Source organism: Egretta garzetta, unplaced genomic scaffold, assembly GCF_000687185.1.
Source record: "Egretta garzetta isolate BGI_Z169 unplaced genomic scaffold, ASM68718v1 scaffold713, whole genome shotgun sequence".
Lineage (NCBI taxonomy): Eukaryota > Metazoa > Chordata > Aves > Pelecaniformes > Ardeidae > Egretta > Egretta garzetta.
In genome coordinates, this window is record NW_009259104.1 from 585,510 (window position 1) to 599,097 (window position 13,588).

Genomic DNA, 13,588 nt, shown 5'->3' on the forward strand with positions numbered 1-13,588 from the left:
CTGAAGAGAATTGTGGGCCACAGTAAACTTTGTCAAATTATCTATGACAAAATTTATTTGGGTTACTGTGAGGTGCACTGGACTAGTTAAATTCAGGGTCATCAATACCAGAAAAATCAGCAATTGTCTGAATATTTAATATCACAAGTTAGAGATCTGAGCTTTAATGTATTTTATAACGTACATCAATGTTATGTTTCAAATATAAGTAAGGTGAATACATGAGTAATTTGGAAGTGAAACTGTAACTACAGTGCATGTAACTGTTTTATTACTTTTATCAGGTAAGTGCATAGTACGCCTTTTAAAAGTAATAACTTAGGAGATAATGTTTCAAAATTTCTGTTAGATTAGAAGAGAATCTGATTTTTTTCCACATTTTTTTCTTTATTACAGTGCTAAAATTGTATATCGTGCAATGTATCACATCTCTAGATGAAATGAGGTGTATTACTAGACATAACACCAAAGGATTGAGGAAATTCTGGCTCCCATGCTTTGCTACTGCATTGTGTTTCTGTACTACCATTTAAAATTCTGAAATACTCTGAAAGCATTTCCCTGAAAGAGTATTTCACCGTAGTGATAAATTTTGTTGGAGCTTTTTGGTTTGATTTTCTAAAATATACTTGTCTTGGACTCACCAACTAGAAATCTCCCCAGTCCCCTCCCAAAGCCAGATATTCTTTGATTTAGTCTTGATTTGACCTTTGAAAAATTGAAAAATTATGTTTATGATGAGGCAGGCTCAGAGCAGAGTATCTAGGAAAAGCTGGTTTTAAACAAGAAGAAAAACATCTTGTTTTAAATATAAAAATATTGCAAAATCTTTTTTGGCTAGTTTTGTCAGTAATTTTTTCCTGTTGATAAGTCTCTGTGTCCCAAGTTCAATAGTGAGATGTTTGCGTTATGTTGTCATCAAGAAAGGATTTTAATTTTCCCATCAGATGATGAAGATACAGTTGAGTGAATCATTCTGAAAGGTCATGGGTTGATTGTCAAGTATTTTTTCAGGAATTTTCCTTGGAACCCAGGGATATCCTAGTTTTGAGGACCTGTCTTAAGCTTTCTGCTCATTTTACACTGATTTTGGTTTTTATAAGCTGCTGCAGAGTAGCTGCGTTGGAGGCATTATCAGCCAGCCAAAAGAGCTATAATGAACTGACATCCAGGGGGATGAATCTGAGCCTCCTAGAAACATTTTTCCCCAGAGTTGAGTCTTAGAAATAATTTTTCATTGCAAGAGATATGCAAAGTAGCAAACAAAATTGTTAGCAAAAAGGGTTGCTTGGATGACTATTAAATGGTTGAGCTCTCTTTTTGTACTAACCTGTGAAGTTTATGACTGATAACCTCTGTGCAGCTATCAATTTCATGACCTTTCTGTCTCCGTATAATCCATGACAGTAACTTAATTCTTTCTAAAAATATACTTTGTTAGGTTCTGCTGAGGCGAGTGTTAGGGTTAACTTTTGAGTTTCAGGAGTTATTTGGGAGACAATGAGTGCTGGTTGCTATCATGTTAATGCTATTCTCATTAAGATGAGTATTGGTGCCTATAGTGATGTCTGTACCCAAAGAAGACAAGGTTTCCCTGTTAGTTGCTTCATCAAAAAATCCTCCTCAAAACCCCCATAATCTGGCTGCACCAAAGAGCAAGAACTCCATATTTTGTAGCAACAAGCACTTTTACCTTTCACATAGAACATACTGGGCAATTTCTGACATGCCAACAATTTTAAACAATGTTTATAATTGAGCAAATTTTTGACACATTCTAATTAATGTGTTTACTAAATGTTAGTGTTAAAAATTCCTCTTTTCTCATGCACCAGTCTGATAAAATTGCATGTGATAGTTGATCCTAATATCAAATACAGTAGCCAGTTTGTTCTACAGTTCTGTTCTATTAAGGTGCCATGAGAATTTAATATACCTTTGGGTAATAATCTCCACTAGATACTTTTTTCTAAGTCACAAACATCTGACAGATGATAGCGAAGGTTATTTAAGATGTTATTTAAGAGTATAAAAAAAGAGTAAATGTGTTCTTAACAAGGATTTAGTTTGTGATATTCCTGATGAAAACCTACATGCTTCAATTCTGTGTTCAAAGCATCAGGAGTAATCACAGAGCTGTCATCTGTGTTAAAGCAGAATTGTTTGTCTAGAGCATTAAATAAAATGTTAATCTTCCTTGCATGTTAATTGATATAAATACAAGTATGCAGTGGATTTAGCTAATAACTCTTGCTTTCACATTCAGCTGAAAATATTCACTTGAAAAGGTAATTAAAAGTATTAAAATTTAAAGGTATTTTAGGTGGAAACCTTAACAAAAATTGAGAATTTTACATAGTTTTTGTTTTAACATATTCCTTAATCACATTAAAAATATCTTGTTATACCTCTTTGAGGACAGCAGTATGAAGTATTTTGTATTCAGAATATGGATATGAAAGTTGAATCTGTGTTCTTTCATTTTAGGAATACTGAAAGTTGCACAGTGTAACTTCAGGCTGCCTTTGCGGTTAATTTGCTTTCCAGCTCAACCTTCAAAAGCAGCAAACCACAAGCTAACTATTGATACCAATAAACCTCCCATCAGTTTTCTCACCATTTTTCCAGGTAGGTTTTTAAATATGTGTGTAATAGGATATGCATTAGGAACACCAGTAGGAATTGTTTGTGCGAAGTAATAAGGTAATTACAAAGTTAATGTTAAAATGTTTAAAAAGTATATTTTGAAAGAAATGATGGCATAATATTTCAATAATAATCTACCTGGGCTAGTATATCTGTCTCTGGTAAAACCGCAGTTTTCTTTACACAGTGGGCATGATCTAGATCTAATTTTTATGTATCAAGAAAATAATTTTACATAAATTGCATCAGTGGTGGTGTAATGGGGAAAACATGGGCACTCATCTAAAAATGATAAGCAGGGCAAAGCAAAAGTGGTAAATGTTGTATGTGAAGGGTACAGTTGCTTTGGAGGAAGATTTGTCGAGTTCTTGATATATTGGTCTGGAGCTGATCTTATTAAATAATTTCATTAGCCTTCTTGGACCAAAAAGAAGGCATGTAGTTAGCGATATTTTCTGATGCACAAACCTGAGTTACATTTTGTATTCAGGAGAATATTAAAATAGTGTGAAGGAGGAATTAGGTGTTGCTTAGGACTGGAAAAAGAAGAATGAAATTATAGTACTATAAAGCAAAATGTTATGAAAATAATTTCTGCTGTAATTATGTGCTCGTAATTTGGAAGAGATAGAGGAGGTGGAAGTTACCACAGGAATACTCTGTGGTGAAATATGGTACAATCATAAGCAAACTAATAAGAACTGAGGATGCATTAGATAAAGTATTTCCACACAGGAAACTGATATCAGGTTACTATGCATTGGCACAATAAGTGCTGGTTTCTGATATTAAATAAAAATTAATTCAAACTCAAAAGTGTAGAAAAAGGCTATGAACATTATCTAGGGATTTGAAATGGAGAATTAAAAGAAAGTGACTCATTTATCTTAATAAAACACAGGCAAAAAAAGGGAATACAGTTGCCTTCAGTAAATATTTTGTGGCTGTATCATGGATCTAGATGATCATATTAGCACAAGAAGAAATGAATAAACAGGGCTTATAAAGAGATTGTGAATAAATTCAATCTGGCAGTGATTAAGTTTCTGAACTTCAGAGGACTAAGGATCTGGAACAGTTTTCTGAGAGCTGTATGGGCCAACAACTTTAGTATGATATTTTTAAGGTGGAGCTGCATCTTCTTGCAAAAGCTAAACATAGGCTTCCATTATGGCTGAGCAATAATGCTTTCAAAATAGAGCATTATATTTTTATTTTTAACCTAGGGATGCATTGTTGAAAATACAACACAAAGCATAGGCCTAATGTGTTCCAGACAAAGGTATTAAAATCTTCTGATTTCTGTTCATCCCATTTTCAGTGATGGAGGAAAAAAAGCATGCTGTTTATGATGTGATTTGTGAAGGAACTTTGGATTCTTGGCATATTGAATAAAAATCTTATCTCTTCTACTCCCTGTTTTGCCTTATTTTTAGGGGAAGGTTGGGAGGAGAGGTGACACGGAATAGTTTTGAAAATACGGTACTATAAAATTGCGCCTTTTAACCGGGTATGCTCCACTACATGGAATGAAAAGGAAGGTGGACATGTATGGGCTTTGCAGAGTAGCAAGTTTTAGCAAGATAGATGTTTGTTGTGCTCTGTGCTGAAAGCTGAAAAGAGAGCGCACTTAAACATTCTCATGATAATTTCCGCATTTTTGCATAAATATCTGAATTAAAGGTGATCTTGCATCTGGTAAAAAGATGACCTTGCAGTCTTTGGGCTGTACACGAATCAGTTCTTTTCAGATAGCACAGACTGAACCTCTGAAAAAATCTACCTTTTGTTTCCAGGCTGGGGAAGAACAACGGTGTGTGGCTTGGCTTTCACCTGTGAATGAAGGGAGGGTATACCAAACTACTGCTGATGCTCTTTACTTCTGAGCCCTAAGAAAAGGACCAGTCTCATTCAGATTGCCTTTCCTAAATTGCTTGTACAAAGGTTGATATGGTCCTGGCCATGGCTTGAGGTTTATTGAATACCAGTGTCGAATTATAGAAAACTATATTTAGCATTCTCTTTCAGACTTTGTTGATCCATCTGAAGATGACCAGGCAAACGTTCTGGGATTTCAGTTTTTAACTGGTTCAAAAACCACTCTTCTTGCTTCAAAAACATCACGTAAGTGCTATTAGTATTAATGTAAAGGAGGACTGATTGTTAGTTAATATATGTACAAAATGAGAATGTAGATCATAGAAGGATAATCAGTGTCTGAGAGTTAACACAAGAGTTTTAAAGTCTTAACTGACTGTTTCTTAACCCCTCTCAAATATCTAATTATGTTACTATGGAAGGCACAGCATTTTATAACAAAACAACAAAAAAATGCAAAATGTAGTACAGTACAGTGGCAATTCTCTGAAGAAATTGGATTTTCTTCAACTTTTTAGTTATGTTTTTATTCATGAATTAATACTGTCATTATAATAATTGAAACCCCCCTCTTTTCCTCAAAGGTATTTCAACACCTGTGTTGGGATGTAGTCATCTTCTGGAATTTTTGACATTGATTAAAAAGCAGGTTCTAACTCTACACTGACTATCAATAATCCTTGACTTTAATTAGGCATCAGACCCTGCTTACTATAAGTAAATGCCTGCCTCTATCTTTAGATGCCTGTATATCTTTGTAAGTATAGGATTATGGATTCAATATCCTTCCTATTATGTTTACAGCATGCAAGAACATGCATGTAGATATGCTGTTACCTGGTCCGGTGTCTCTCGTGTGTTTGTGAATTAAGTAGTTGTGTTCCAAACACCAGTGAGTTTGTGCTCTTTAAAGAAGGTTGGTTCTCTTCATTTTGGAGAGTTTATGGTCTTGCCCTGTACAACTACTCAACTTGCTAAATGCTTTCTTGGCATGTGCATTGGAACCAAATCAGTTCAATTGTGTTTAGCATTTTCCATGCCAGCAGAGCACAAAGTCTTCATTTAATACAGCAGACTAACAAATTGAAAAGCTAGAATACCTACTGCGCATTGCAGAGAGTTCAACTGGAACACTGTGTGAATGCTTTATGAAAACTGTTTTGAGTGAGAAATCAGAATCTAGTTTGTTGATGTGAAGTTCTTTTGACACAAAAATAATCTGCCTCACTGTTTTCAAAAATCAGTATTCATGATGGGTTGTATAAATATTGGTGGCGTCAGCTATGAGCTATGAGATAATATTTAATACCTTTTCTAATGTAATCAAATGTGTTAAAAACAGAAACCATCTGGAGACTAACTTTCATTGTACCAAGAATCACTTTACATTTCTAAGGTTCAAATCTATTTGTATCGATTTGTGTATGCATTATTTGCATGTTGGTTTATTGTTAGTTTGTTTTTAATATTTCTTTAAATAGTAGATCTGGTAGAATAGTTTAACAGTAGAACAGTTTAACTAGACATTCAATGATAGTTTCTAAAAACTAAAGAATTTAAAGGATTTGTAAATACCTTTTTTTCTGGATTACAATTTAAATCTTTTATTTGTACTTTGTTTTGGATAGTTGCTAAATCTGATGCTGTATGAGGGACAAATTTGTGTCTATGTAATGAATGTATTTTAGCTTCTAGTGAGGCTATAACTTTTAATTCCCCCACCCCCCACCCTTGAGCTTTTCCTCTCAGGTTTGTTTATTCAATAGCTAGGAATGACGCTTGCAGTCTTACTGTAAACTTTCCCACACTGCTTTACTTGTGAAGTTCACGTTAAAAAGGAGATTCAAAATATCTGTTTCTCTTAGTGTGACTACTCATTTCTGGTGTCTGGGAATCCTTCTGAAAAAAAATAAGTTGCTTGATGCCACTCTCTATGTTAGCAGCCTGTTTCCAGCATCCACTTCATGCGTTGGATTGGGTTAGTTACGGAATTTCTTAGGGGAGTTTGCTAATTTGAAATGTTACATAAGTAAAGGTTATTTTAAAAAAGTTGTTAAGGGTCTGATACTTGAGCATAATTCAGAATATTTTTATGAATAGAGACTACCCATAATACAAAAGCATGGTTTGGTAGAATTCCATGATACTAAAATGATCATGCTTGAGTGGACAGATCTTCTATGGAACTAATGAATGCAGATGAATTTGTGTTATTTGGGAGGTCCTTATTCTGTAATTTAACACTGAGTTTGTACTTTGTGAAAGTGCTTATGCAACATTATTATTGCGAAGATGTTCTTCAAAAAGAAAGTCGTATGTGTAGACAAATATAGAAGTAATGGTGTTTCAAAAAAGTAAAAAAGTTCATTGGGACTGATCAATCCTTATGTCTGGTTTTCCATGAAAGAAGTTAATTATGGACAACGGAAGATGACATCTTTTTTCATATCCCTTATCAAATGGACCTTAAGTTCTGAATGGGAAGAACTGCACGTAGGAATGACAGTCTCCAAGTTGAGTTGGGTTTCACTGCTGAAGCTGCAAACATGAATGACATCTGTTTTCACATTTGTTTTTAATTGTATTAGCTAATCCATTTTGAACAGTGTAATAATTGAAAATGTTACTTCAGCCTGTCAAGAGGACTGCTGCAAAGAAGCCCAGCCTGCAGTTCTTTTTGACAGTTAATAGATATTAAAAAGAAGCTTGCCCCATGTAGATTAAGGTTTTAAGGTTTTTTTCTGAATTTTTTTGAAAGTATCTTTTAATCAAAGTGTAAAGAAGGCTTGACTGCTAATTGTGGATGTGGTCTTTTCTCCTGATGTGGGCTTCCTAGCTGAGAAGTGAACTGAATCTTCTAGAATTCCTTCAGAGAACCTACTGGCAGGGCAACTATTCTTACTGCAGGTTGTGCTAGTTCAACAACTTATTGTGTTAAAAGCCTTTGTAATCTATGTAATTTATTGGTGCTCCTCAGTCTCCTGCTTTTCTGTTTGAGATGTTTCTGAAAATCTACTGTAATTTTCTGTAACAGAGCTTATTTTCACAAAAAGCTAACACAAGTTGGGTAGCCATTATAAAAGTACAGTTATGTCTTTATTTTTTCATTGTATTTCTGTTTAAAGCATGTGTTTAGTACAACTAAGGATTCTCAGTTTCATACAGTCTCTAAATCTAATTTGTCTTTTTTGAGAGCTAGAAGATCATGACTGCAATGCTCTCTATGCAGGCCATGGTAAAATTAGATTGCGTTTGTATTGACCAACAAACAATGTATGGAAACTAAATATGCATTTTTGAGGAAATTAGTTTTATACATTTTAAACCATTAATGTATTAGATATGTCAATTATAAATGGAATGACTGTTCATTTGGCCTGAAAACATCTGAGCTAATTTCCTTCAAGGAAAAACCACTTAAGGCAAAGTATGATGATACATCCAGCTAAGTCCAGCCATTACATTGTGAGTGTTTAAAAAATGGATATTAGGTTGAATGTTATCTTTAGCAGATGGTGTTCTTTTCTTTAACAGGCATGTTTTTAAATAAGACTTGCTTCTTTCCTGTTACACTGTAAACAGAATTTGTCATTCTCTATTCGGTGAAATACATATCCTGGGAATGATGCCAGTGGTAATGTCAAACAATCTTGAATTACTAATGTTGAGAAAATTTTAAATAAGTACGTTCAAGTTCTGAAGAATTCCGGTTAATTTGATTTAATATGAACCTTGTTAACAAGGGAAAAAAAAGAACTATTTTGCATCAAACCCCAGTGTAACTCTTTTTCCTCATAGCTGCATTTCTATCTATCCTTTTGGATAAGGTATTGGTAGATGAGTAGTGAAAAGAAATAAGGAACTGTTGTTTGAAAGTGTTTTCTGGGGAGGTGTGGAAATTAAAATACTATTATGATTTTCCACAATGTTTTCCTCTCAACATTTAGTTAATTCTGATTCCCTGGAAACTGAAGAGAGGACTATACAAATGTAGACTAGAAACAACAGAAATCAAGTCTTGTCCCACTAGCTTGATAATTTGAAATTGATAATCTGAAATGCACTAAAATGTGATAAGTTAAATGAATTTGCTGGGACAGATAACACTGCCTAACAGGACTTTTTTTTTCTCTTCAGTTTATATTAACACTTCCATTTCTACACTAAGCCATTTTTACAAAGCCATAATGCATAGATGGATAAAAATCACCTTCTATTAATATTAATAGTATCTAGAGTGAAGCATAGTGCTATCAAAACTGAATATTGTTGTCTATGACTAGTAGAGTAATACTTTTCCTACTAGAAGATATCCTAAGAAGTGGAGGTGTAATAAAAATTATATTGAGTGTATTATCTAAGAACTACAACAACTGTTTCCAGAAGACATATTCAAGATTTTAGGTGGGTTGGAGTTGGTTTGTTACCACTGTTAGCACATGCTTAGGATGCTGTGCTTCTGTCATGGTCCAAGGTAAATTGAGCCTGATTATGCCTTGACCCTCAGAAAAGCTCACTAAGGTTGTGTTATGGCAGAGAACTGCAGACAGCCTTTTGTTATGACTTAATATCATCCAGTAATTCTGTTGTTTCCTTATTATGGTAGATCTTCATAGCTTTTTATTCTTCATGAACAGGCCCATACTCTGAAGTAAGTAGTCTGAAGCAATAAATAATTTCATTTTGTGCTACAAAATTGCCTCTTAAAGTTGGGATAAAAGAGTATTTAGGACTGACATCAATAAAATAGAAATATTTTTTTAACACTAATGAACATGTATCTCTTACGAAAACCTCATACAGACTCTGGATGCAGTTAGCAAGTTAAATCTATGTGTTATCTAAACTATGTTGTATAGTGAATGTATGTGACTTAAATGTATGTTTATTAGTCTTGTATTCTTTCTTTTTTTAAAAAAGAACGCTATAGGATCCAGAGTGATCAGTTAGAAGACCTTTGGCTGGTAACAAAAGAGCTCACACTTCGACTCGAAGAACATTTCAAGAAGCAAAACTGCAAAGATTTTGCATGTACCTTTTCTGGTTCAATTCCCCTGCAAGAATATTTTGAACTAATTGATCGACATTTTGAGGTATGTTACATAATACATGAATTGTTAATGTTCTGCTAGTTTAAAAATTTTATGTTAGAACTATGATTAATCAGATTATAATTATAGCTATATCACAGGCATTTGGCTTTCAGAAAATAGAAAGTTGCATTTAACATAGTGCTGGAAAAAATGTCATAATTTAGTTTGTAACATATGGAGTATGCCTTGCCTCTGAAACAGCCCTTGTGATTAGCAGAGCACAAGTAGCGAGCGTGCAGTCTACAAATAATATAAATTATGGTACTAGTATTTGCCCTTACACTCACTGCCTGTACAGAAGCCATGGGTTCTTCATTCACTAATGCCCTGTTAATTGTAAAATTGTTTCTAAAATTTGTCCTTAGTTTTAGGCTATTTTACTCTCTGTAATAATGAAGCCATAAGCAATTTTTTTTTTGCTGAATCATCCTGGTAATTATATAAAAAGGCCCTTCAGATTTTAAAAACTGACTGCCCTTGTAGAAGTAACATTAGAGGCTCAAGGAAGTTTACCAGACCAGATACACTACTGGATATTCTTTCATGCTGCCAAATTTTCTGTGAGGTAGACCCATCACCACACAGAAAGATGGATGTTGTAGTTGGGATTCTCTGGGATTTTTTAAGGAGCCAGCCTAGATCCAGATCTATCTCTCAGGCCCACGAGTATCTAGTCTGTTAGTCTTTCAACTAATCTGAAATTTTAAGTTTGGCTTTTTTTAGTGACCAGTATTGTAGAAATACTGTAAACATAGGCTTCACTAGATTGTATCACAAGCTTAAATACACTGAAGTTTGAAATATAGGTGTGATTGCTGGAATGCTAATTTGGGATCTAATTATGTTGCAGCTGGCTATTTTTAAGTTTCTGAATTTTTACGGTAATTATATGGTCTAAAAAGTATCAAACGGTCCACCAAGGGGTTCCTAATGCTTGCATGCCTGTTCATTTCAACACACTGTCTTTTTGGCAAGCTTGGGAGAATGTTAGCTGAGGTGTCTTTTTTATTCCTCCTAATTCTAGAAAAGCTGCATTGTGTTTCTCCTTCTCTTAGCTTCCCTGAACTGTCCTTCATAATTATGTACTGACAGAATGGTATGTTTACTTATTTTTAAAAATAATGTGTTTTCTAAATATAGGAAACAATTTTTCTGCTCATTTTGGGGCACTTTAAAATGGGATCGTGTCACAATACTCACATCTGGACAGCTGTGTGTCTTAATATTTCTTCTGATAACTTCTGCTAGTTACAGCATGTCAGCTGTACAGAGGAGTCCCATCTTTTTGAAAGACTCACCTTTATTTAGTGATTTTTGTGTTAGAGGCAAGCACTGGAAAATGGTAAGGTGATTAAAAGACAAAAATAAGAATTCTTATTTTCTGGGCATTTGATGTACAATGTTCTTCAAAGTTTTGTGAACACTTCAGGAAAGTTGGTTGCTATAGCTGATCACAATATATAAAAGGAAAAAGGATTTCACTTCAGAGAAAGGTAATAATTCAAACAGTGCGGAGTTTAGTACTTCTATTCATGCTTAAGGGAATAAGCATTTACTTTCTACTGCAATGAATATTAATTCCAGTACACTGTCTGTACATGTCATAAAGAGCACACCTAACCAAGAAGTCTTGAGATCCTGGTGGTGAAACTTCACTCTTATGATTAGGCTTCTTGGTGAGATACGCATTTTCACAGATTACTGTGACTGTTGACAATTTTGATTTCTGTGGCAAATGATAATTCTTGAAAATGTTAATAAGCTTCACGAGGAGTGTAAAATATGAAACTGATATAAAAGACTATCATATTTGAATACTACACACACTCACAAAAATTTTATTGTTATTCTCCCATTTCATTTGGAATGTGTATACATGATGTATATTACCCTTAAACTGAATGCTTGAAAACCCTTAAATTGCAGCTACGTTTGAATGCTGAAAAATTTCAGGAGCTGTTATCTGAAAGGGCTGTACAGTTTCGAGCTATTGAGCGGCGATTACTGACACGATTCAAAGACAAAACTCCTGCTCCTCTTCAACATCTGGACACCTTGCTAGAAGGAACATTCAGAGAGGTCAGTACAGTTTGATTATGAGCCTAACCTTTCTTTATGTTGTTGGTAAAACTTAGCTTAAAGCATATAAGCTATGCTTTCCTGGTTACATTTACCATCCAAGAGACCAGGAAGCAGTAATTTGTTTAACCTAATATTCCCTGTAACTTTCCAGATGATTTGCAATAGTTTTATTTAATCTGTGACCACAGAATCTTTACTCCTGGGTCACACCAGCTTGACAACACATCATTCTTTCCTAACTGATGTTGATAGTGTAAATATTTTATAGTTCATGTGAAAATATTTTATAGTTCATAGCTTATGTAAATATTTTATGGTACACTGTAAACTGGTGGAATGGTTTGGCTGGTGTAACATTCACAACAAAATTGTGTGAGTGTGACCATGTCCTTCCTTATGGGGATTTTATGTTCTAATTATTTCAGAATGCGATAGTGGCAGAAGAACAATGTTTTTTTAAAAAAACACATTCCTAAACCATCCTCATACTAAAAGTGCACAAGGAATAAACCATTTTTTTTTCCTTTTCCTGCCTCAGCCCTGCATTGCTTTAGCAAACCCCTTGTTTCATGGTGTGTCCCCTTTGCTAAGAAGTTACTTTATGTGTTTTGTGCTTTTCTTTTGGAGGATCTGATTTTACTTTCTAAGATGCCTGTTACAGAAGCTGAGTCACAATTAGATTGCTTGCTGGAAAAAAGACTTACCTTTATGTGCTGTTGTATATGGCAACAATTAAAAACCAAATTTTTTTCCTTACTATTTGCTCTAAGAAAACTTTTGTCTAAATTGGAGAAAACTGCCTTTCCATGTATGATTATATATTAACCAGATTTGCCTTTATTTCATCCTTCACTGTGAGTGAGTTAACTATGAGATGGTTTAAGTTTATCAGTGGGGAGTTTCTGGTTACTTTAAGAGATACTAGATATTGTCGTGGTGGTTCTTTAACACTTTGAAACTGTGTGACTAAATAAGCCCTAAAGAAAAACAGAAGTGAGTCTCTTGAGTCTGCTTTTGCTGTGTAGAACTGTTGCCTTTCCACTTAAAAGCAACTGGGATGTGCTTGATGGTTGTTGAATCAAGCAGTTGAATTGAAAAATGAGTTCTGAGAATATGACAAAAATCAGGTAGTTGAAATAAGATGCATATTGCAGAAGCTTATTTTATAAGGTCCTTCAAACCAAAATTAGATGGCTGCTTTTCTTAATGATTGCTGTTGTAAGCTTTTTTAAATTAGAATTAGTGTAGTTGAAAGGAGAATGAGGAAAAAGATTTCTTTCCAGAGAACAAATGCTTACATTTTTCCACATTTGTTAAAACTGTTTTAGGCAAGCTCACATTTTTCTTGGTAGATTTCCTTTGTAATTTTCTTTTGTTCTTGTGAATCCCCTTGCAACAAAGAAATGTTGTTATTGTTAGTACAAACAAAAGTGTAATAAAATAGTAATTACCATAGAGAGTGCACTGCTGCATATACTGTTTTGAAAGTGAGAGCTGTGGTAGGATTTAGTATTGTCTCTTTATGTGGGTGAAATGAAATTGCTCAATGATGCATTTCCTATATTAGAAAATAACATTTTCTTTAATTCAGTATCATCTTCTGTCTTTATTTGAACAAGTATATCTAATGGAAATAGCTGAAGTATTCAAAATATGGTACAACTGTTTCAGTAAAGGAATAATGAGGCTGTATAAATATGAACTGTATAAAGTTTCACTCCAAAAACTCTTTTAAGTGTGTAGCCTTTTTGACATTGGAATTGATGTGACTGTATTATGTAGAATACTGCTTTTCAGAAGATTTGTTCAAACAAGTTGTGTCTCTCTTTCCTTTTGGAAAGTTCTGGTTTGAGCTATAGTTGTGTTTAGTAGTTGTCCTAATGCAGAAT

The 13,588-nt window shown here is 34.1% G+C and overlaps 1 protein-coding gene across 1 annotated transcript in view; it reads left to right on the forward strand.

Annotated features, from left to right (window-relative positions):
• Window positions 1-13,588, forward strand: part of BBS9 (Bardet-Biedl syndrome 9) — a 241,649-nt gene that overhangs the window by 77,896 nt on the left and 150,165 nt on the right. Inside the window, exons 16-19 of the mRNA XM_035890841.1 lie at window positions 2,488-2,628; window positions 4,675-4,770; window positions 9,445-9,617; window positions 11,544-11,696. Coding sequence (XP_035746734.1) covers window positions 2,488-2,628; window positions 4,675-4,770; window positions 9,445-9,617; window positions 11,544-11,696 — 563 coding nt within the window. The remainder of the gene's footprint in view (window positions 1-2,487; window positions 2,629-4,674; window positions 4,771-9,444; window positions 9,618-11,543; window positions 11,697-13,588) is intronic.